Raw genomic sequence first — 25989 nt, forward strand, 5'->3', positions numbered from 1 at the left:
AAGATAAATTTTATTTTAGACTCCAAGGCAAAAATGAGCCTGTAATCTGGTAAAACCCTGACCAGTCAGTGTCACTTTGGCTGAATGAGTGCTAAACAACATCATTGCTGGTGTTGATGGAATTCACCATTTTTTCCCTTCCTCACTTTACGAGGTTCAGACAAATTAAGAGTCCAACAGATGATTATCAAGAAAAAATTAACAACCTTTCTCCCACAATACAGGTCCACAACATGCCACAAAATTCCTATTTTATACATATGCAATCCCCTTGTTGATTTAAATTTATATTGCCACAGCAGGAGGCAAAAATTAAGAACTAGCATCTGTACATAGAATACTCTAAAAACAGTATTAAAGTAGAATATACATACCAAAAATGCACATATCCTAAGTGAATATAACTTGGTGAAATGTAAACATCACAATGCACTGTAACCACCCATATGGAGAAACAGAACATACCCAGCACCTCAAGAAGTCCTACACGCTCCCTTCCACCCCCTACAAAGGTTGACTGACTTCTAACAGCTTAGTTTAGTTTTTCCTATTTTTGAACTTCATGTAATGGTAAATTACATGAAGTAAAATGCTGGGTCATGTGGTATGCAAGTATTTCTTTGTATTTGAAATTATCAAGTGGTTTTTCACAGAGGTTTTACTAAGGGATGCTCCCACTAGCAGTGACTGAGAGATCCAGTGGCTCCAGATCCTCACATATACTTGGAACTGTGGTCTTTTTCATCTTAGCAATTCTGGTGGGTATGTAGTGATTTGTACTGTGGCTCCAATTTGCTTTACTCTAATGACTAATGACATTGAGCATCTTTTCACATGCTCGTTGATCATGTGGTTAGTTATTCTGAGGAAGTGTCTGTTCAATTCTTGCCCATTTTTTATTAGGGTAATCTGCCTTTTTCTTATTAAGAGTCATTCTTCCTTTTAACTCTGTTCACTGTCTTTGATTACTTTATAGTCCTTTTTTAAAGTTAACTGAAGTCAGGCGGATGCTTGCTTCTTTCACTCTCTGAGGCTCTTTCTACCAAAGCAGAAAAACCTTGTGTGGTAGAGTATATAGCACCTCTAATCCTTTTCTCACCAATGTTCCAATTTCATTGCTGGCATTCAACTTTAAAACCAGTGCAAGGTAAAGTAAAAGACCATGGGTACTGAGGTAAGACAGACCTAGTTTGAATCTTGGATTGACTTCTAACTAGCTAAGTACACATGTTTCTCTGAGCCTGACTGAGGCTCTGCAGGAAATAAGGCAGACGATAATACTAAATTTCACCAGGTTTCTGTAAAGACTTAGGGAAGCAATGTCAAATGGACCTTAGCTCCTATTATTATTTGTCAGAGATCTGGTAATGACTAAGAAAGCAGCATGCCATGTTTTCTTGTATCCTCTCCCTACCCCTGGACTGGTGATGTAGCTTTAGGGAGCAAAGAATTTTATGGAACCCTGGCCTCACTGGCACAAACTCGCTTTCCACATATTGCAGCTTAGAAAAGAGAGGTAGGCCAGAGCTTGTCATTGGGCTTCATCCAGCCTCAATTTCATCTAGTACAGATGTTTCCCCACCTTGATGCAGTGATGCTAAAAGCTTGGCAAGTGTGCTTTCACAGTTGGTTGTTTTGTCATTTTCTTATGTGGCTGATGAGGTGATGTGGTTTCTGTTGGGGGAATTTTATAGTCACACTTGCACACTCCATCAGAAATGGTGCACTAAAAGGACTTCAGGAAGCTGAACTGGGTGTGAACCAAGCATTTAAATATCTTCATAGTAGACGGTAGTGTTCCATTCAGAGATGAAGGCTAATATTTTATGCTATTAATATTCACCCTGTGAAATAACTATGTAAAAATTATGTGTAATACTGTTGTTTATATTTTAGGAAGGAAAGGGCCACTTTAAATGGCTTTTAGGCACATAATCATAGGACTCCGATATTCAGAGATGAACACAGGTCCAGAGTTAAGTGACTTAGAAAGGTTCAAAGACATGGATGGGATGGTAGACTCCAGATGAGGAATCAGAACTAACTCTAGGTAAAGGATGTCTGCCATGTATGGAAGAGCCTCTTCTGAAGCGCTTGGGATCAGGATTTAAATCAAAGAATCTGAAAAATGATGCACAGCTGCTAGGCAGTGATCAACATTCGAACAAGAGCTGTCAGTGGAATCTCACTGAGGACCTGTACCCAACAAGAGAGTGACAAGAGTCAGCAATAGCAGTGAGAATAAGAGGAAAAGGGATGAGCCCGGAGGCAGGCTCCCAGAAATCCACCTTAGGACACACAAGATTAGTTAGTTCCTATCACCTTATAATTCCCACAATAAAAGAAAACAATAATGGTGGATATCTGTATATATAGTTGGAGAGTTGAAGCGAGAGTGAAAAAAAAATGGGGCAAATTGCAATGTGATTCATGATAGAAATGCATGCTACCGAGTCCACGTCCTATTGGTGGGGACATGAACAAACTAAAATATAAAGGCAAGGCCATGAAGCAAAGTATAAATGGAAAAATGGCCTCCATTAAAGTAATTGTATTTACACTGGAAACAGCTTTCCAACTCTCCCTCTGACAGAATGGAAATTACCCCCATTTCTCCTTTTTAAAGTCTCTTAACAGTGCTGTTTGATATCTATAAGCTCTTAAAATGAATAAAATGAGATATCCAACTTTGTAAGTTAAAAATGGTTGAATATCAGTGATTTCATCTGCTTAAACCCTGTATCAAACTTGGACATTTTTAAGAATTACCAGGGCAAAGATATATTTCTACCTGCTTTACCTGACAAGTATAAATATTCTCATTTGATAGATTATCAGTTGGTTATATCTAAACCAATATTTGTTCAAAGGAATATTTCTTAGAAAGCATTTAAAAATAATAAAAACTAAAAATAAAAAATTAAAAATACATATGATAGTGAAAGTTTGTAGTTGAAGAGTTGGGACTGCAGGGGTGGTGGCACAGGAAGCCATTTAGGGACTAATAGTTGTTGACACAGCACATATAGTGACACACTCAGCCATCTGAATCGGCCCATCTTCCAGAATGAAAAGACCGTCATAGTCTTTACCTGATTTAGAGCAAAGAGGGCAGGAACTGCTGCTCCATTCTTGGAATAGCAATGTTATAAAAATCCTTAAGGAGTTTAGAAACCTGACATAGAAAAGGGGCCTGAACTTTTTCTCCCCACAAATGCAAAGCAACTGCTTCGTTTACTTTTTAGACAACAAAAGCAATCCTCTGTAAATTTCCAATCTGGATGTGAATAATTTAAATTATAAAAATATTTTTTAAAATGAGCAATTTACCAAGAACAGAAGGACCACTGGTCAGGACAAATGATGTGTCTAGAGAGTCAAAATAAAAAAAAAATCTCTTCCATTGTGTTTAAGGTGTTCCTGTCTGAAAAGCACTATTTGCAACAAATTAAGAATACAAGAGGCTCCCAGAGCGAGTGTCGCAGGAAAGCCACTGACTTCTCCACTAATGTCCTACAGACATCAACATCTTTCATTTAACTGCTTGGCTACTTTCTCAAGTAAACAGAAATCTTAAAATCAATTATAGGATATTTTCATTTCTTCTCAAGTTCTTTATATTTACAAATTTTCATTTTTGTGGCCTCATTTTTTAATCTAGCAGATGGTCTAGATTTGACTTCCATGAGATGTACTCTCAGGAACAGTAAATTGCCATCTGAGGGTGGAGAATAGACTCCTCTTTGATTTCCTTTGTAACCTCTGACAAAGGATATACAGTGCCCTAGATTTCTAAAAATTAAAGTTTCTGAGGTTCTATATTCCTCACAATAAGTAAACTTTAAAGAGGCTCGGGTAAATATTTCTGATTCATATAAAATTATCAAGATACTTGGCATTCATAAATGAGAGAATGATAATTTCTTTCTTTCTATAAAATTTCATTTTTATAAAGAGCAAGCATCATATTTCCCCTTACAACTTTCGCGGAGAGTCACAGGCTGAAAAAAATGTGATTCCAACAAAATAATCCTTCTATAAACCATAAAAATTGATGGAACAACTCTGCCTAGAAATGGTAGAGCTTTCTTTTCTCCCTTCATTTCCTTCAAAAGCACCAAAACAACAAAAGAGGTGAAAAGCAAAGGGAACACCATCTCCAAACTAGGAAACTGCTGCGGCCCCACATCACAGGCCAGGTAGCACCCAGGGAGGGCACCATGGGGAGGGGACGAGATGGAGGCTTCCGAGAGCCTTGCTCGCCTCACCTCCAGACCGTAGCACCGTAAGCCTGTGAGCTGTCCACCAAATTCAGCCTGTAGACTCTCAGGTTTTCCACTATTCTGTAATTAAAGAGATTAAATCTGGGGACAAGGAAAATATAAGGACACCCTCAGCTTAGGAGTAGGCTGTGAGTGGAAGGACTCAGAGGAGCTCATAGTGTTAGAGGGAGAAAAGGCCAGAGGGCAAGTATTGGCTTTAGAGCCACACCCAGTAGTCCCACAGCCCTTTGGACACCAAAAAATAAGAATGAATGTCTCAAAATGAAGAAAACAAATTGGTGGAAAAAAATTGAGAAAAATTCCAGGCAGAAGTTGAGGCATGTAGCAGCTTAATGACTTTCTCCCCCCTAGTATCTGTCCCTTCCTTGGCCCCATGCTACACTGGTGTTTTCTCCCAGCAGCCAATCCTCTTCACTTAAAGTTGGAAAATAATAAGCAGCAACCCAAACTGGAACTTAAATAAAAAAGGTGGGGTGAGGAGAGCCGAATGAAACACAAATAAAAGGCAGAAAAAGAACATATATCACAAGAAAGACTGGTCAAAGACAGCCAGAAATAATTCAGACAAAAATATTCATAGTCTTATAGAAACCACAAAAAAAATTTCTAAAAAAGAGCCAAAATAAAAAAGTGATACACAGGTTGAAAGAAGAATATGCAAGGGAAAAAGGGGGTATAAAAGTGAGTTAGCTTTTAGAGAAATGGCTGATTCTAGGACTGACACAGGAACATATAAAATAAGCCTGAAGCATCTGTGGTGCCGGAAGTAAGGAAGTGTTCAAAACCAAAATGCCAGGACTGGAATGTTACGAAGGAACACAGGTGACCACCCAAAGAGCTCCTAATGGCCAACCTATAACAATTTCAAAAACAAAATAAAAATAATAATAATATTGGCCTATAACCCAAACCACAATGATTGGATAAACAACTAATAAATAAAGAAATGGGGAAGGACAGACAAGCCTCCTGTGCAGAAAAATTACAAATAATTTATATAGACACTTCACCCTCAGGGAAATAGAACATACCTTCCTATGGCATACTAAAATGCATACTGTGCACAGTGACTGCTTCCAATGAACACAATATAGAAAGGGAGAAAACTGGGTAAATTTCCAGTGCAGAAACCTGAAGAAACCTGAGTAGAGTGGTCAAAATCAGTGTGGACAGTGGTAAGTCATACTGATTGTGCATGTATCCTTTACATGATGTGATGAGAATGGCACTTTACTTATCTCTGTGGTTCTCCTTCCCTAAACCCTTAATTCTAATCTAATCATAAGGAAAACATCAGACAAATCACAATTGAAGACATTCTATAAGATACCTGATCAGCAGTCCTCAAAACTGTCTAAGCCATCAAAAACAAGGAAAGCATGAGAAACTGTTCCAGCCAAGAGGAGGCTAAGGAGACATAATGACTAAACGTAACAGTGTGTCTTGAATGGGCACCTGAACAAAAGACACCAGGTAAAAACTAAGGAAATCTAAAAAATATACTTTAGTTAATAATAATGTATCAATAGTGGTTCATAATAATGTAGCAATCATTGTGACAAATGTACACACTAATGTAAGTTGTTAATAATAGCGGAAACTGGATACTGGGTATGTGAAAACTCTCTGAGCTAACGTCACTTTTTTTTCTGTAAATCTAAAACTATTCAACTAGAACTTCTGGTTTCTGACCTGATACTTAAGGACCTTAGAAGTCACCACTTCTGTACTCACAACAACAACAACACAAATCTGAACAAACTAAAAATCAAGAACTCTTCCTAGATCCATCTGAGAACTGAGGTCACAGGGCAAACTACTGTCCCAACACTAAAGAGACAGACAGGAGGAGGCAGAAAATCACAGCTTAGCACATGAAGAAGATCAAGCTGGAACCAGTATTGTTAGGAAGGCTTTAAAGTGTAATCGATGAATTGCTGGAAGCTTACTGTGGACAAGTATGAGACTTAAAAGCTGCAGGAGGGTAGCAATGGAGGGTGTTGGAGGGATCTCTACACTTTCATGAGTTTTGCCTCCAAGAGTCCCACTAGATTCTCATTGTGAAGATGGGACAGAAATCCCCTCAGTTCTGGTAAGAGAAAAAAGTAAGCTTCCTGAAATACACCCAGAGTTCTTTATTCTTCTTAATAAGACCTGCCCTCAAAGGGAAACTGTTTTACCAAAATCTGATCACTTTGGACTTTACCAAAGCCCAACGGAGCTGAGGGACATTAAATGCACCACTCAGGCTCACTAAAAGACTGGGACCTATCACAGACCTATGGAGCACCCCTCCCCACACACCTCACCACCACATCACTAGGGCTCCTGTATTACAGCTAAAAGAACTGACCCTTAGACTCTACTTAAGAAGTCTCTAGGAAACAGACTGAGAGACACAGAAAACAGACTTATGGTTGCCAGAGAGGTTAGGGATTGGGAAGCTGGGTTAAAAAGGTGAATGAATTAAGAAGTACAAATTGGCAGTTACAAAATAGTCATGGAGATGCAAAGTACAGCATAGGGAATACAGTCAGTAATACCGTAATAACTATGTACAGTGCCAGATGGGTACTGGAAATATCAGGGGGAACACTTTGTAAAGCATATGATTGTCTACCCACTATGCTGTACAGCTGAAATTAATACAAAATAACATTGAATGTAAACTGTAATTGAAAAAAAAAAAAAAGTAAGTCTCCAGGAAAACCCAAAGACAACAGGGGAAACCAAAACAAGGGCACTAGAAATTTGAGCATTTAACACTATACTTACAGCAAAGAGCAAACACACAGCCTGTATTCTAGCCAATTAGACATAAAACCTCACATTCACAGGCCTGTATACCTCAATTCCTTTCACCTAATACACCGTGTCTAACTTTTAGCAATAAATCGCAAGGCATGGTGAAAGGCAAAAATATAATCTAAAACTGCCCTGGCTGGTGTGGCTCAGTGGATTGAGTGCCAGCCTGTGAACCAAAGGGTCGCTGGTTCGATTCCTAGTCAGGGTACATGCCCGGGTTGCTGGCCAGGTCCCCAGTGCAGGGCGTGTGAAAGGCAACCACACATTGATGTTTCTCTTCCTCTCTTTCTACCTTCCTTCCCCTTTCTCTAAAAATAAATAAGTAAAATCTAAAAACATATACTTATGTGTAATCTAAAACTATTCTAAAACAAATGAAATTTACTGAAAAAGAAAAACTAGTTACCATGAATGTCCCAGTAGACGGAACAAAAGTAGGATGAAAGCAGTAACACAGATTACATGCATATGTAGCACAGAGAAAATAACAACTCAAAATGAAATGTGCTTAGGGAAAGAAAATGTGACCCCAAAGACGTTTGTCTATAACTAACCACAGTGTCTTGAAAGTGTGCAGGCCACAGACAGACATTCTTAAGCATGTAAGAACTCAGGTAAAGCACATCAAAGTGTATTTTTCAAAAACACACTGTATAACCAAAACCAACCAAGAGACAGAACAATACAAAGATGTCAGGAAGAAGAAGAAACCACAGGAAAGTGTCTGTTTAAACCACCACTAACATGGAATTATGTCTGATTAATGTATAAAAGAGTGTAAATGCTATATATCTGGACAATGTAAAAATAATCATATAAAATAATAATATAAATAAAAAATTGGGAGATGGGAGTAAAGCATGCTGTTACCTTTGTTAGGATAGTAAATTGATCACTTATAAAAAGAAAACACAATCAATAATTTGTAAAATGAAAACTAGCAACTAACATATACATGTTTTTTGTAATCTTTTTCTTAAGTCATATATTTTAGAGATCTTAATGTAGACTGTGGTTAAGAAACATTTAATTTGAAGTTCAACAATTTCTTCAGTGTTACTGTATATTCTTTCACTTCTGTTACATTAAATTAAATTTAATGTTTTTAATTAAAGTGGCATATTTAGAATAAATACGTTATGAAGCTATTTTAGTCTTTCTTCCTATTCTTCTTTTTCATATTTTAATTTTTTTAAGATTTTATTTATTTATTTTTAGAGAGGGAAGGGAGGGAGAAAGAGAGAGAAACACCAATGTGTGGTTGCTGGGGGTCATGGCCTGCAACCCAGGCACGTACCCTGACTGGGAATTGAACCTGTGACACTTTGGTTTGCAGCCCGCACTCAATCCACTGAGCTACGCCAGCCAGGCATATTTTAATTTTTTTAACAACCTATATATCCACCCATTTATCTGGGCCTATTCACTGAAGAACTTATAATTTCCGTTGCCCTTGCCAGGTGGCTCAGTAGGTGTAGCATCATGCTGTACACCAAAGGGTTGTGGGTTTGATGCCCAGTCAGGGCACATACCTAGGTTGTGAGTTTGATCTGTGGTCAGGTACCTTCAGGAGGCAACAGATCAATCAATGTCTCTCCCCCTCTCTCTCTCTCCTCTGTCTCTTTCCCTTCCTCTGTCCCTAAAATCACTATACATATCCTCATGTGAGGATTAAAAAAATAATAATGTCCATTAAATGATAATATTAATTGTATTTAAAGAATGATTTTGGGTAATCTGTTTTCTTCTTGTATTATGTACAACTTTTATAAATGAGCATGCATCATTTTTATAGAAATAATAAAAAGTGATTATTCTTTTACAAATCTAATGAAACAGTAAAATTAATACCATATGTCTTTTTGTTTTAATAACCTAGGTTTGGGGCACTCGCATTTCAAGTCTCAGCTCAGCAAAGTGTTGGTTGTATAATCTTAAACAATGAATAGAATCTCTCTAGTTTCTAGCTTTGTCATCTATTAAAATGAAGGAGTTGAACTAAAATGTTTAAGTTTCCTTTCAGCTCTGAAGTTCTGTAACTTAGGTACTCATGATTAAAATCTCCCCATACTGAGTTAGAAGAAGCCCTTTAGACACCATGGAGTTTACTTATTATCTTGGCTATATTGCTTTTGAGGCTTGTACCTTACTTCCTGTAAAATCTTTACAGCATTCTTATTTGAAGTAAGACAAAGATGTATGGAGGGAAATAGAGTCCAATGTAATAATAAAACATTAACTTTCAAGAGGTTGCAGAACAGAAAAAGGACAGATACAAATGGGAATGCAATATACATGAGAAAACCCTTAAAATGATATCTTTTCCTGCTATAGCCATTACCTTTACAGCAGGAGTGGGAAATGATGCAAAGATGTTTGAGCTTATGGGAAAATTGTACATTAAAATTAAAAATGATGATTGAGGTTAAATATATTATTGGATGACTATAGGAGACACAACAGACATAGAGAACACTGGAAGAAAATTTTACAGTAGCTCTATGGTCTACTTTGTATAATTATGAAATTTGACTATATAGAATAAAACACAGAAAACAAATAAATGAGGAGTAAACTAGCACAATTTTGTTTGGCCTAAGAGAAACATAATGACAAACTTATTCTGCAAATCAGTAAATAAAACATATTCTAAAGGCAAAAGAACTGAAATAAAAGCCATTAGAAAAAATATAATAAATAATTTTGAGGCTACTAATTTCCAATGAAATTTGTCAAATTTGTCTTTCTTTTTTCAGTGCCTGTGAAGTCTAAAAACTCAAGTTCTTATTTTATCTTGAGTGTTCGACCAAACAAACCTCTAATTTTTAGGCTGAACAATAATAGGTCTACATGAATTATCAACAGAGTCAGAGAGGAAAATCAGCAGTTGCTTACAACTAGCATAGGCATTTTACAGAATTACTTGTGAATCTCAGTCTTTGGAAAATGAAAGCATTGAGTATCCATCCATTTATCCATCAAGTTAGCTAGCTGTGTGTACATTGGGAATATAGTCAGCATTCTCTACTGCTTTGTAATATAGCTTAATGATCTGAATGATCTCAGGGTGAAATTTCTACCTATAAGTTGGTTTTCCCTTTCCTGATTCCCAGTGAACTGATGCAGCCCAATTATGTTTTAAGAACCATAACACTCAAATCCTGACTTCAAGATTTATTACATTATAATAAGAAAGATCAGCCAGTTGCTATCATCAAAAAGATAAACTAAATGTAATGGAAATGTTTGCTTTTTATTAGAAGCCTTTCTTTCCTGGCTATGTTCACTTTTGTTAGGTTAGACAGACCCCATATTAAGTCCAGGTGGTCTCAGAGGCAACAGGCAGCATAAATTTTAATAAATGGCATTGTTATTCCTTTGGATATAAGTAAGCACAGCCCTAATATAGAAAAGAAATTAAATTGAGCAATAAAAAGTCTTCCCTATCTTTTATGATTGTGTAACAATTAAACAGCTAAAACTGGAATATAAATCACTGAAAAAAAAAACAGAACTACTGATAAAGTTTGGTATCTTTACTAAAGAAAACATTTGACTTCTGTTACCCCCTGATAAAAGTGTACTTTATTGTCATTCCTCATTTACTAGGCATTTTCTTTACCAGTGTAATAGTTGACTGCCTAACTAGAACACAATTTTTAAAGATTAGAGGGAAAAATCCAACATGGCACTCTAATTGGTCAAACCTGCTGTAAACTCTCTTTTGCAAGTAGATGCACCTACATGATAACTGGCAGCATTTGAAACATCCACACCCTGCAGGTTTGTGGCTGTAAATTCCAGCCACTCCAGCTTTTGAGAAATGCAAATAATGAAAACTCATCAAAAGGCTGCCATAATTCTCACAGCTGACTACATGGAAGCATTTCTGACTATTCAAAATTAATAGCAGCTCCCAAGGCCTTACAAGAATAGCTGTCACTGAGAAATACACTCCAACCAAATAAGCAATTCACCTCCAAGTTTGATTTGTTAGAGACATGAAGCAGCAACTCTTCAGGACAACCTAGGTGGATTATTCAAGGAGCACCTTTGATATGGCAACTTAAGTATACTGTACAATATTTATGAACACCTGATATCTGAACCTGATACCTGATATTTATGAACACCTCTCATTAAATATCTACTGAATTGAGTGAGCAAGGCAGAATTCTTTGCTGGTGGTCCATGTGGAGCAGCCAGTGATTACAATTAGGACACAGCACTGATGGAAGCTGCTGTCCTATTGTCACTGAAGTGCTAAACTTAAGAGTCATTGTAGGTATAAAACCACAGTTGGAAACATAGTTAAGACTGTACTGACTTCCTTATATTTACTATAAATGTTGCAACTTCTCCATATACAATGTCACTTCTCCCAAAGCTAGTGTCAATTTTATTTAGGCAAAGCCAGTGAAGACAGATTAGAGGACATTCATGTATGTCACAACAATTTATTAAGGTAACATTTCAGACATGTGAGAATTTAATATTGCATTTTAACAGAATAATTATACAGTTGAACTAATTAAAATGTTTGTATTTTCTGTCTCTTACTAAGATGTTAATTGTCTCTTTCAGAAACTGAGACATTACAGAAATCTGTCATTGTCATGACATTCAAAAGAAGGAACCCAACTTTTAGCTCCTATCTTCGGGGTCTTGCTGTTCATTAGATTTGTATAGGGAATATTATTTGCTTCTCTTCTGTCTCATTTGGAGCACTATGAAAACTAATCCCTCTTGAATGAAGTCACAGAGTGGGAGACTCAACCAAAAAGGACTAGGAATCAGGAGATGTGAACCTTGTCTATGCCCGCCAAATTGATGTGACTTTTAATAAAACTCTCTCTGTGTATATGATTTCTCTTTCTAAAATGAAAAACTGGACTATCCATCTTTAAGTACTGATGTTTCATAGTGTGCAAATGGTTCCAACCCATTGCTACTGAAGTTTCCTTGCTGGTTGCAGAGGAAAGCCTGATGCAGTCTATGTTTCACAGTCTTTGGTGATCAAAGAAACAATCTACATGTTTTCATTGTCTAGGTTTAAACTAGCATGTTGTTAATTCTGGCGAGAGTATTTGTCACTGGAAAACACCTTCTAGATTTGGTGATATATCATAACGAAAAATCAACTAATGCTCCCAAGGTGGACGCAAAAGAAACGGCAGGCAGTGTCTTAACCAGTGGTCCAGACAGTATCATTTTGGGGATACTTTTTCTCCAGTTCCATACTCTCAGGCCCCACATCAGATGTACTAAATCAGAATTTTCTAGTTTACGGCCTGGGTCCACATATCTTGGAGAAGCTTCCCAGCTAATTCTGATGCTTTTTTGCACTCCCATCCGGCCTTGAAAACAGTGATTTAAATACTATTTATCAAGTGGAGAGAATGGTGTGACACAAATCAAACCATGAGATAGCTCGGCCTCTGATAACGTACCAGGTCAGGAAGCTGGCAGCATTCTATCTTTGCCTACATAGCTGTTTGCTATTTAAAAATTCAAGCAGGCTGAGGGCTTGATGCAGCTGAATTTATCTAAGGTTTACTGATGTTCCTTGTGGCTATGGTTGGTAGCGTTATAATTTGGGTGGTGAGTGGATTTGCAATTTTTATATTAAATGTGGAATGTTGGTTACAGAACTGTTTTAAATGCATTTCAGTGATGGATGATAAAAAGCTGTCCAAGACAAATACAAGGCCAATGGCCAGTTTCTTTTATTTCCCTTTTCTGGTGCTGCTTTGGGGAAATTACTTGGAAAATAAAAGGAGATGAGAAATAGTTCTAACAGCACCAACTGAAAGTCTCATCTACAAATTAAATAACCTCTTGCCTAATCATTCTCTTCGGTCTCGCTGGTATTTACTGGGCACCAAGACACTGCCAGATGAGAGAGAGAAGAGTTGCTCTAACACAGCATCTTTCATGTTTTACTTGAAAGCTTTGAAAATCTTTCCCCCTCAGCTCTGCAGGAAGAAGGGAGCACCCCTTGGGATGAGGCTGATGGAGGGAAATTGTGTTTCAAACTTAGGGACTCTAATGACATCATAACTAAGTTACGATGCAGACTGGCAATGCAGCCCATTCCACTCACTTATGTTCTCATCCCACACAGGTACTGAAAGTTCCCTTAGCATTTATTTTGTCTGTACATTTTAATACATAAAATATCCCATTTTCATAGTTTGTCCTCTTGACTCTAAGCAGACCAACACAAATCTGCTTCAGAATCCCTCTTAGCCAAGATGATAAAAGGGCCCTCAACAATGGATTCCAACACTTACCTTCTTTCACCTTCCAGAGAGGTAAGGTGCCCCTTAGGTCCTAGCACTCAGAAGGGAGGGCTCCTTGTTAAATGTACGAAAATAAATTCCTCTAAAAATCTGACAGAGGTTGGCATCTCAAAACCTCTCATTACCCTCTGATCTTCCAGCCCTCTGTCCTACTTAAACACATTCACAGCCTACTAGACACTCATTCAAAAGAGGAGGAAGGGGAAAGGACATGCTAGGTTTTCACTATTCATTCTAGTAGTTGAAGGGGATGTGGTTTTAAAACAGCATTTCTTTTCAGTTCCTTGATGAGCTATGTTTTTGGCTTGATAGACTCTCTATGATCTGGACTTCATAGACACTAACCATAAATAGTAACTCTGCCTCTTCCATTGAGAAAAGAGAACACAATGAGGCTCTGTACCTGAGCACATACCTTTACTGGTATTCAAAAGGATCACACTAATTTTAGTAGAGTTTTCACATAGATAAAGAGCAAAGTGAAAATGATTTGCATGAAGAAATTTCAAAGATAGGCTCTCTAGCAGATGCTAACAACACTTCAGAGTGCCTTCAATAGCATACTTTATCTGAGGCTCTCACAAGTTTTACAAACTAGCTGTGGCATTATCATCTTACAGATGTGGAATTTCAAAACATAGGGTTTAATTTGATTAAGATTCCACACAAGGTCAAAGAAGGGGAAGGAAAGACAGAGAAGAGATTATTTTGTACAATATATGTCAGTATATCAAGAAGACGAATTAATTCAAAACAAAAGAGAAACCTATTTAGAATCCAGAAGAAACTGATAAAATTAAAGAAAATAAATAAAAATAAAATACTTTTAAAAATCTTGAATAATGCAGCACATCTGGATTAGGTGTGCTGCATTACACAATGATTACTTACACAATGATTACTCAGCTCACTTACACAATGATTCTAAAAACAGAATGAGTGCAACACTTGCATGTGACCCAAGATCATGGGCCGCCAGTGCATTCTTCTTTAGTTTTACAGAGAATGAAGAATTTAGGGTTTTTTATTCTGAAATTTGCCACCATACAAAAATAATAAATTTTTCTTTGGCTTCTGCCTTTCCCAACCCTCACTCAGTCTGCATGCCTGAGTGTCATGGAACACACTGGCTTCTTGCTCTTTTGATTCAAAAGTCATTTCACTTGTAATCACCCTAAGTTCCTTCTGTTTTCTTTACAGACATATGTTATATCTCATAATCAACAAGTTCTTCTTGTTTTAATTGGTTCACTACCCACGTGTATATAAAGTGTCCCTGAGAAGGTCTTTACTTGAAATCATTCTCCTTAAGGAAACACCATAGTAAATAATTATGCAAATACTTATGAGTCAATAGGGAGAATAGAAGGTTTAACTAAATTATGGTTAAGGAATTCTTAATACCTTCTTACTAATGGGGATGAAGGTCCTAAGAGTTTTCAGCCTACCCAGTTTGTATATTCTTTCTTATTCTTGTTTTTTATAAAATATTTAAGAACAGTCAAACAGTTATCAAATTTCTTCACAGAGACAGTCTGTACATATCAATCACAATACATGTAGATATCTTCAAGAATATCCATAAACAAAGAGTCATAGAAAAAAAATTTACAAACTATCCATAGGGTATATCCATCAAGAAGATTCTGGAAACCTGAGAAGGTAATATGCCATCTTTATTATTAGGCACCATTTCTCACAGTAAAATGATAAAATGGTACATTGCTTAATTGTTTGTGTACTATCATAGGAAGCCACAGCTTTAGGCTTCTCTGGGTGAGGTGACTTGTAACTCAGTATGTACCTTACAGAGACTCTCAAAGTTCTACCCATGGAATTGTTCCCAAAGACACTGATTCTCTTGATGCATGAAATGCTCTGTCAGAGTAGTTCTCTCATCTGCCCCATGTGGATCTCAACTCCTTGCACCTAAATTAATACCTGGGAGGGAAGGGTAAAAAGAATAGCACTGGCCAGCTTCAGGCACTGTGTGGACTGGTGCTGGCACTGCTGAGAAGAGTTGTAGACACTGCTGAGGACAGCTGTGGGCACTGTAAGAAAGCTGTAGGCATTGTGTAGACTGCTGTAGGCACTGTGTGGAAAGCTGTAGGCAATGTGTAGGCTGCTGTGGGCACTGTGTAGACTGCTGTGGGCACTGTGTGGAAAGCTGTGGGCACTGTGTAGACTGCTGTGGGCACTGTGTGGAAAGCTGTGGGCACTGTGTAGACTGCTGTGGACACTGTGTGGAAAGCTGTGGGCACTGTGTAGACTGCTGTGGGCACTGTGTGGAAAGCTGTGAGCACTGTGTAGGCTGCTATGGGCACTGCTGAGGAGCAGTGATATCTGTCCTACATGCCTGCTGGTCACCTGATCTGAGTTTGGTCTATGGGAGTCCTGTGAGGCCAAATGTCTAGCTGACCCAAGAAAAGTGCACTATGCATGGTTACTTCTGAGGGTTAGATTAAAAGAAACTTTCACGTTCAATGCATGTATCTTTGAAAATTTTCAATCTTTTACCATAAATATGTAACTCATTATTTGAAAAAAAAAATTAAAGAAAAAAAATCTCCGTAAAAGGAACTGTGATAACAATTCACCGAAAACACATGGCTAATATTCCAGAAAGAAATGTGAATGAATAGGTATAATTTTAGACAAAGTTCCCAAAGATCATAAGCTATAACCAAAATTGAAGTCTTAGGTAGAACAAATATTCTCTATATTGGCAAGTATATTACAAACTCTATACATTTTGTACTCATGTGTTTTTTCAGTATTTTTTTCAGATTGATTAAAATCTGGACTAGCACTTTTATGACTAGGTAAATTTAATATATATCATGAAAAAAATGATCATCAATCATTTTGTTACCCTTGCAATTAAGAAAGCAAGAATACTCTGTTTTCTACTTCCACAGAAATAAAGAGCCCAATTTGGTAAAGCAGCAAGGTAAATAAAAGGTGTTCCCATTTGGCTATGAAACAGTCATCCATGAGAGGAAATTTTTAGCATTCTTCTATATGAACCCTTTGCATTCCTGAAGAAGTTTTGTCTTTAACAAGTCCAGTGATTTCTAGGGGGCTCTCAGGCCAAAAGGACCATTTGGAAGTAGTTGACTACATCAAGAAGATTAGCATTATATACAGAACCTACAATAGTATGCACAATAATAAGAGCAATCATAATGGGTGAATACCTAATAAACACATTATTGATCTCAATCGCCAAAAACAGCAACTAAGACTATGTGAAGTTCGGCTACACAAAAGAAAAATCAACTTTACAGAAAATAAAATATAGCTGATATTCAACCATATATAAGCCTCACCTTGAAACTATATAGGCAATGTTGTTCTCTCATTGAAAAAAGACTTACCTAGATCTATAATGAGATGCTACTGTATTTTTAGATATTTTTTCCTTCATTTTTACTTCTATATTACTGTTTAAAAATAGGAAACAGAATCAAACATACTTCTGCTCACCAACTGTGTGACTTGAGGCAAGTCTCTTGCTCCAAGCACAGGGAAGCATGAATGTCAAAGCACAGCACAATGCCCAGGGCACCGTTAGCACTCCTTAAATGCTGAAGAAACCAGAATAATGGCCATGTAGCCAAAAACCCAATGCATCAGCACACCCCCGACACAGTGTGTAATTAGCAGTTTCCCTTCCTACATGCAGTGCTTGTTTCAGGATCTTACACATGGTTTCAAATCACTACTCATATTATCTCTTCTTTTTCAAACACACACACACACACGTCTGTGAGTTCTCTTCCATAACTAGTTTTTTGGGTTTTTTTTGTCTTTATGAGAAAGAAACTGTAAGTCACAAAGTTGGGCTCAACATGGAAAAGAAATTTTTAGTCGCTGTTATCATTCAGGGGTGTCCAACCTTTTGGCATCTCTGGGCCACACTGGAAGAAGAGGAGTTGTCTTGGGCCACACATGATATACATTGTGACACATAATCACAAAAAAATCTCATAATATTTTAAGTAAATTTACGATTTTGTGTTGGGCTGCATTCATAGCTATCCTGGGCTGCATGTAGCCTGCGGGCCGCAGGTTGGACACCACTGAAAGAGTCTGTTTTCAGAAAAAGGGTATCTGTGAGAAGTCATCTATGAATAGAATAAAAATTCTAGCCGAGTTTCAACACTTGAATCTTCCAGTGGTTTCCTACAGCACTAACAAAAAAATTCACAGCCCTGTATGATGATCAACTCCCTATCCACTTCCCTGCCTTTATTTCTACCACACTTGCCATTTTGCACAGGATTTTTCATTCTTGGAACTTGCCAATCTTCCTCCCACCCCAGGGCTTCTGCATTTGCTGTTGCTTCTACTTAAGATGTGCTCATGCACAGCTCCTTTTCAGCATTGAGATCTCAGCTCCAATTTCACCTGTCAGGAAGCCTCTCCAGGCCTGCCCCTTCCAAAGTAGCCCATGGACCAGCTCTCCTGGCATACTTTCACATGCACTGTTTTAGTTTCTCTGTGGCACTGAACACTATCTAAAATTATCTTTATTATTTTTATTTATTGTTCATTCTCTCTGCTTCATGGGGGAAGGAAAGTGGCTGTGTTGTTCACAATTATACTTACAGTGTAAAGATACTCAATACATATTTATAAATAAATAAATGAATAAAATCAACTCAATTATTTTCATGTGAAGGTCACCTATCACCTAATTTCAGCACGTATGCAATATTCTCTCTCTCTTCTTGAAAACGATTTTAAATGTATAATTATCTCTGTTCATTATTTTTGCCTGGTACCAGGCAATCTCTTTGATTTATTAAAAAAGTTTTCTTCTATCTTTAAAGATTGCTTCTATTTGTTCTGAAGTTTTCTTTAAAAACATCGATTAGCACTGTTGGTTATTACTTTGTAAACTCATTTAAATTCTCTTATCTGGGATTTCAACTAAAATGACAATTCTTCAAAGAGCCGAACCCTGAAATAACCTTACAGTAGAAGTGCTCAACATTTTCTGCTCTGTCACATTCATTAATATTTTTCCTACAAAGTCAAACCTCACTTAACTGTCAAATGGCGTGCTTACTCTTTAGTGCTAGTTACTATAAGTTCCTTGTTTACTGTCAGTCTGTCCCCATATGAATTAAGATATATAAGAAGACATTTTTGCTCTTGTCCACTACTGTATTACTAGAATCTAAAAACTGTGTCCACATAAAATGGCACTGAACTGATCACACTAAAAGAACAAATATGAAATAAATCATGAATTAATAATATATACTATATATTATATGTGCAATATATGTGTATATGTGTGTATATATATGTATGTGTATATATGTATGTGTATATACATACACACATACACACACATATGTGTGTGTATATATATATAAAATCCTGGTAAAGTTTTTGGCCTTCTGTTTCCATTTTTTTCTACCTATTAGTATAGGAACACTGTATGTTAATATGAATATCTGTACAGCATTAAAATAATGAGGTAGTAACTTAAAACCAAGCAATTAATGAACTGCAAAACTCACTTTAAAAACAAGTTGCTTTGTACATTTAATGTGTACACAATACTCCCACTTTTTGTTGTTTATTGTTGTTTATTATTATTAACTTGGGGCATGAAGAGTAAATTGCAGAAATGAATTTAACAACTTGACTTTGAAGAAGTTACTTCTGGAACTAAAGCCTTTTAGGAACACTAGACTATAATTCATAGCTGAAGCCTCTTCAATTTTAAATATAATACCATTATGATAGCTTAACAACAGAATTCAGAGATAGCTTAAATTTATCTGGACTTAAGATTTTTCTACACATCAAGGGACCACTTTATTTACAAAAAGATATTCCTCTTTACATTGTGCATCAGATAAGAAAGAGTGGAAGGCATGGGAATGTTAAGGAAATATTAGTTACTTAATGTAAATCAAATTAAGGTCATATACCTGACTAAATTACTTTTTAAGATGTCATAAGAAACAATAAAACAGCACTGAAAAGAAATATTTAGGGAAAGCAGCCTAATTAGGCAGAGACTGTTGACTGATCTGCAGTCAGTTCAGCCCCAGATTCCCAAAGAGCTGTGCCTTGCAAGGTTTCCTTTAGTTGAAGTAAAAATAATAATAACAATAATAATAATATATTCTCTTAGAAGGTATGCATTAATTTTAAGAATATTTTTCTTTGTTTCAAAGTATTTCAAAGACTGATCTTTGTCTCAAAAAAGCTACTAATGTATCACACCAGATAGCTGATTAAAGCATGAAATTCCCCCTTGCTTCAAAGAATGCCATATTTATTATCTCCCCTCCATGTTTGATGGCAAACTAACTTTTATGACTTTACTTCTCATTAAGTAGAAGTCTAAGCATGAACATAGTCTTTTTAAGAGAAAAGAAAGGTAAATCTATAACAAAGAATTTATTACTACTTGATTTTAATAGGTATTTAGAAGTTGTAAACTGATTAAAATGTTTAAGATTTACCATAAAATTTATCAAAATAAGTTCATTTATTGTCACTTCACTATGACTTTCAAAATCTTATAGTCAGAAAATGCTTAAACTGTGTAGAACAGTAATGAAACAAAGGAGAAAAATTAAAAAGATATCTTTGACAGATGAGTAATTGAAATAAAACCTGGTGACATTCAGAAGCTCATATCTAAAGGGGGGCATTGATAATGCAATAAACTCGTTTACTTTATACAACAAATGCTCTTAGTTGGAGATAATTATTTCATAACTTACCTCTGCATACTTTAACTTCAATGTTTTATGCATTTCTCGAAAACGACTGTAACGCCTGAATACAGTCCATGTTTCATCGAGGACAGTAATCTATTAACCAGGAAAATCAAAATAAATCAGCATTAATTAGAGAAAAAAGTGACAATTGTTTTTAAATAATTTAAAAATTAACAAAAAGTGATTAGCATATAAAATTTCTCCAGGATTAAAGACATTAATTTAGGTGCACAAATACGACTTGTAAATAATAATTGCTCTCTACTCATGCAGCCATCTCTGGTTTTCAAATATGGTTAGAAGCAGCATTGTGACTATGTAAAGTGAGGGACTGACAGTTACCTCTCACTGGCTTATGAAAGTATCCTTTAACCCTCCACTTGGGCCACAGAAAGAAAATCCTGCAGGGTGACCTTTCTGTCATAGTGATGTGCTCATATAAAATGTTGGTACAGGCCACCAGATGCCATGACAGCCCTGGGGTGGGAGGAAGATTGGCAAGTTCCAATGACAGTGGACAGGAGCGGGAAAAAGTGAAAGAAGAAAAAGCAGAGGAAAAAGAAAGACAGGAAGAGGAGGAAGGAGAAAGGAAATGAGAAAGTAAAACAAGGAAAAAAATCATTCTGCATCTCAATGATTTTTAACATAAAAACAACACAATTTGCCTTATTTCAGAGGAAGCATTTTCAACCCAGCCTTTCATCCACAGTTCCTATTGAATTGGCTGATTGGGTGGAAACTCTGGTGCACATCAGCTCACATACTGAGGTCTCAGTGACAAGCAGAAGCTGGTAAGCATGCCAGCCTTAAGAAGCACACAGCCTAAAGCACAGACTGGTGAGTCTCCTATTCCTATCTCAATTCCTACCTTTCTTCTGAGCTGCAGAATCAAGTACCCAACCAGGAGACATTTTTTTTAGATGTCACATGGGATCCTCAAATTCAGTATCTAAAATCAGACTTGACATAGAGTTGCCAGAGAATACCCAGACTATTCCATCTCAGTGCATTTCACCACCTACTACCACGCTATGACAGACAGATGCTGAAGCCATCTATCTCCTCCCCTCCCATTCGCTAGCATGCTCACAGTAGAACAAGTGCCAGATTCTGCTCTCCTTTTACCTCCTAAACATTTCTTAGAGCTCTATCCATCCATCCTTCACCATCACCACCATCTTACTCTAAGCCATCAGGGCTCACGTGGCCTCTGCCAGGGCCCCTCCCAGTTGTCTATATCACACTACCCCCCCCTCCAATGCCTACTCTGCACAAATGACAGAGGAGCTTTAAAAACACATCTGATCATTCCACCTCCACTCTTAAGACCTTTCCTAGTAGCTTCACATTGCTCCTAAAAAAAGACTCATATCTTTGGCTTTGGCCAGGTAGATCAGTTGGTTAGAGCATCATCCTGATATGTCAAGGTTCTGGGTTTGATCCCAGATCAGGGCTCAAGATCAGGGCCTGATCCCAATCAGGGTTACGTATAAGAAGTAACCAAAGAATGCATAAATAAGTGGAATAACAAAATCAATGTTTCTCCTTCTCCCTGCCTCTAAAATCAATAAATTAAAAAGAGTCACATTTTTAACCTTAAAGACTCCATTTTTAACCTAACCACTGCCTGCAATAGCTTCACCTGAAGCCCTTCTCCCCCTAGGTGTCTTCATTCATGCTGCATTCCCTGAATGAGATGACTCCTTTCCACCTCAGGACCTCTTCATGAGCTGAGTCCCTGTCTCGGAAATCTCACCCCACACTTTAGAGAAACAGTCTCTTTAAGCAAAATTATTCCACCTGGTTCTCCCACAGGTAAGCCACAGGGGACCACAGGAAAGTAGAAGCAGTAGTGGGGAGAATAGACATCTGGATCACCTCAGGGAGGAGTGAGTCTTCAGTTTTAGCTATTCTCTGGTTCACTCACTTCCCATAGTGACAAATGAGATCATTTGGCATATATAAGGAGGGACATTTTTTATTTTCATCCTTCTGGTTCTGTATTTATTAATCAAAATAACTTTAAATTGACAGGTTTCTTATGCTTTCCTTTAAAAAGGTATTTCTATCAGATTTACCAAAAATTAAGTAAAAGTAGTACAGGCATCTACAGCTCTAAGTTTTTTAAGCTGGTTATGCAAGTCACTCAAGACTGAGGAACACTGTTGCTGGCAGATAAGCTGGGAGAAACTTTCTCTTCAATTCTCTCCTCAATGGACCCCACTGAGGCACCCAAGCAAGGCCAGCATAGTCAGCAGGGGAATAACAGCTTCCTCAGGGCAGGAGCACAGCAATATGCTGTCCTGGCTGGTCACAAACCAGGTGTCAAAAGGAGAACTGGAACAAGGGTGGACACGGTGCAGCCTACTTGCTAGGAAAGCTCAAAAAATTAATGGAATCACACCCGTGACCTAGGAGCAATAAGATGCAGATGCTCATATATAGGTGAGAACATCCTGTACTGGGACTTTGGATTCCAGAAAACGTCACCCAAGACACCTAGGTTGCCCTCATCTCCCCTCATCTCCCCAATCTTAATGATCCCTTGAGCTTTTTCCTTCTTTCTCCTAAAATTCTTCCACTGTTCCTCATGAACTTATTGTCAGTCCCCAGGAAAATCCCTGTCCTACTACTGAAATTCCCAGGACTACACCAAAACACAACCCTAGTTAAATCCAACTGTCTTTTACTTCCAATGTAGCTGAAGGAAAACATACCACTGAAATGAGATTGTGTCTCATTTTAAAGAGACAATCACTGTCTTCAGGTCAGCCTGATGCCTCCCACCAGTCATACCATACTTCCCAATTCCATTCACTCTTCCATTTTCTTAGATAATAGTATCTAAATAGTTGACTCCATCTTCCTTTTTAAGCCTTCATCTCTTCTTTCCCTGTTCTCACTATCAGCAGATAATTTAATTCCCAGTTCACTGAGGAAATAGAAGCAATCCACAGAACATTTCCACAAGTCCCTCAACCAAGTATACTCATCTGCCACCATGTGCCCTGGACCTCATCTTTTCTCCTGTTAGCAAACATGAGAGATGTAGCAGTTAAGGACATCTAGTTAAGGACATCTAGTTAAGGACAGACAACCTATTCCACTAGAGTTTATCACTCTTCCCTTCTGAATGATACTGTAATTAGCAATTTTCTCTTGTCTCTCCTATACCAATACATTCCCATTCTCTACTAGATTATTTCCAACAGCATTTAAACAAGCTATTATTTCTTTCATTAAGCTCCATTTTGACCTCACTTTCCCTTCCACTATCGCTCCATTTTTTGCTTTTCCATTATTCAAAATTCCTTGAGTTTGTTCTTGATGTCATCAACTTTTTTCTTCCACTACCCCTTAAATACACTCTAATCTACTCAGCATTTCACTCAGACTACCCTTACCTACTCTTAACAAAGTCATGAACAACCTCCATGTTGCTAAATCCAATGGTTCTTAGTCTTGATCTTGATCAATCACCAGGATTTGACATAGTTAACAGAACCTCTTTTTAACTTTTTCATTTGATTTCCAGGTTGCTATATTTTTTTACCTGAAGTCTTTTTGCTGAGATTTCTCCTCGTGTCTCTGACCTCTAAACATCGAAGTGTCCCAGGATTTAGTCTTGAACATGTTTTATTTTCTATCTGCATTAACTCCTTTGGTGATCTTATCCCATCTCCTAGCTTAAATTTATATTATGATGACTCCCTGGATGCTTATATCTCTCCCTTGAACTCAGGCTCATGTATCCCACCACCTACTTGACATGTCTACCACTTGGATGTCTAATATGCACCTAAAATTATTCTCATTCAAATCATGCCTCTTCCTGCTTCCCCATTGATATAAATGACAATACCATTCTTCTACTTGCTCAGCCCGATAATTTTGGGGTCATCCTTGATGCTCCTCTTTCTCCCACATCTCACATCCAATTGTTAGCAAATCCTTTCCATCAAACTTCACAATATGTATCACGAGAATCTGACCATTTCTCACTATCTCTACTGATAATATCCTGGTCTTAGCCATCATCTTTTCCTCAGATTGTTTTTAAGAACCTTCCACTCAGTCTCCTTGATCCTGCTTTTGTTCTCCTATTTTCTCCTCATTTTTTGTCAACACAGCAGCCAAAGTGATATTAAAAGTTAAGTTAGATGAGGCTATTTCTGTGCTCAAAAGGGACATTGTCCTAAAGTGTCCCTTCTCACCCAGGTATAAGTTCAGCTTCTTTCACTAACCTATAAGGATCTCTATGATCTGTCTCCTCCTTGTCTTTACTACAACTACTCTCTCTCTTGCTCACTCTGGCTTTCTTGCTTTTCTAGAATACATCATACACAGTAAGTATGGCCTCAGAAACTTTGTATATGATTTTTCATCTTTCTGGCATGCTTTTTTCAAATGACTAGCTCCCTCACTTCCTTCAAGCCTCTGTTCAAAAGTCACTTTCTCCCAGGAGCCTTCTTTGGATATGCTATCTAAAATTGCACCCCCTCTTCTCCATCTTTACTAAATAGTTCTTATTACCTAACATAAATTATATATCTTGTTTTTAGAATGTCTTCCTTATTAGAATATGAACTCCAGGAGAGCTGGGATTTTTCACTGGTTTTTCAATGCACCTTCGAAGAGTACTTGACATGGGCATCCTGAACAGAGTTTGAAAGATGGAGTCCCAAAGTGGATCTGTCTTATATAAACTCAGGCTACTAGTGGCAATAAGCCAGCAATGCATTTTTTCATCTCTCTGGGTAGAAAAGCCCTCAAGAAGGCCTCAGGCAGAATTAGGGTAAGGTGAACTGCACACCTAGGTTGTGGGGACTTTGGCTTACAGCTCCACATTTGTAGCTTCTACAGCTCATTAATGTCAAACAATTTTTGAAATCTCTGATTAATGAAATGGTTTCTCCAAATTTACCTCACAAATTTGGGTTTCATTCCTCTTTCCCAGAATAGTGTCTTTATAAGGAATATCAACTTTTCTACCACGTACATACCAAATTCTGGGGAGGACACAACACAACTAAGTGATTTCCAGGGCAGTAGATATCAAGGGCATTTGGGCACAAGATGATAAGAGAGCAAAAAGAAAATAAAATCTCTGAAAGGTCCCCTAAATCACCCAATATACTTCCTCTGCTTGACACTAGCCCCGTGTCTGTACTGGGACAGGGGAAGCTGCACTGGTGCGGGTGTGGACCTGGGAGAAGACAGAGAAAGATGGCCCAACATAGAGAGGGCGATTCAAAGTTTCACAGGTGTATTCCTTTGAACTTGGCTTAATGAAGTCAGTAAAGGTATCAGAGGGATCTTTCTTTTCACTCTGTTCCCTGGTAACTCCAGGAGTCACACCATTGATGAAGAGAGAGGGGACTCTCTTGAAACATTAACACTGTGTATATAAAAGTTCTCTAAAATGTTGAACAATGAAGGTCATTATTGGTATATTCCAGGGAATGATTTATTTTGTTGCCTCACATCTTACTTGAATTTTATTAAATTCACATTAATAAACTCACATATGAATCTCAATGACTTCTGCCTTCAATGTTTCAGTCATTTGTCTAAACTAGTGTTCCCAAAGTGTGATGGCTGACTAGCAGCATCAGCTTCACTTGGAAACTTACTAAAATGTAAATTATAGGTCTTACCTCACTTATTTAATCAGAAACTCTTGGGTGGGACCCAGTAACTGTGCCTTAGCAAACCCACAAGGGAATTGTGATGCAGGTTAAAGTCTGACCAGCGATGCTGCAAATCAGATACGGTCTCTTCCCAATACCCCCACCGCTCCCACACAAACACCCTTAACATGGCATTCAGGGCCTTTTCCAGGCTGAG

General features: G+C 37.5%; 1 protein-coding gene across 1 annotated transcript in view; it reads right to left on the minus strand.

Annotated features, from left to right (window-relative positions):
• Positions 1–25989, minus strand: part of KIF16B (kinesin family member 16B) — a 330800-nt gene that overhangs the window by 31624 nt on the left and 273187 nt on the right. The window contains exon 24 of the mRNA XM_045833301.1: positions 20146–20235. Coding sequence (XP_045689257.1) covers positions 20146–20235 — 90 coding nt within the window. The remainder of the gene's footprint in view (positions 1–20145; positions 20236–25989) is intronic.

The sequence above is a fragment of the Phyllostomus hastatus genome, unplaced genomic scaffold (assembly GCF_019186645.2).
Source record: "Phyllostomus hastatus isolate PE091 unplaced genomic scaffold, TTU_PhHast_1.1 phas_contig_17, whole genome shotgun sequence".
Lineage (NCBI taxonomy): Eukaryota > Metazoa > Chordata > Mammalia > Chiroptera > Phyllostomidae > Phyllostomus > Phyllostomus hastatus.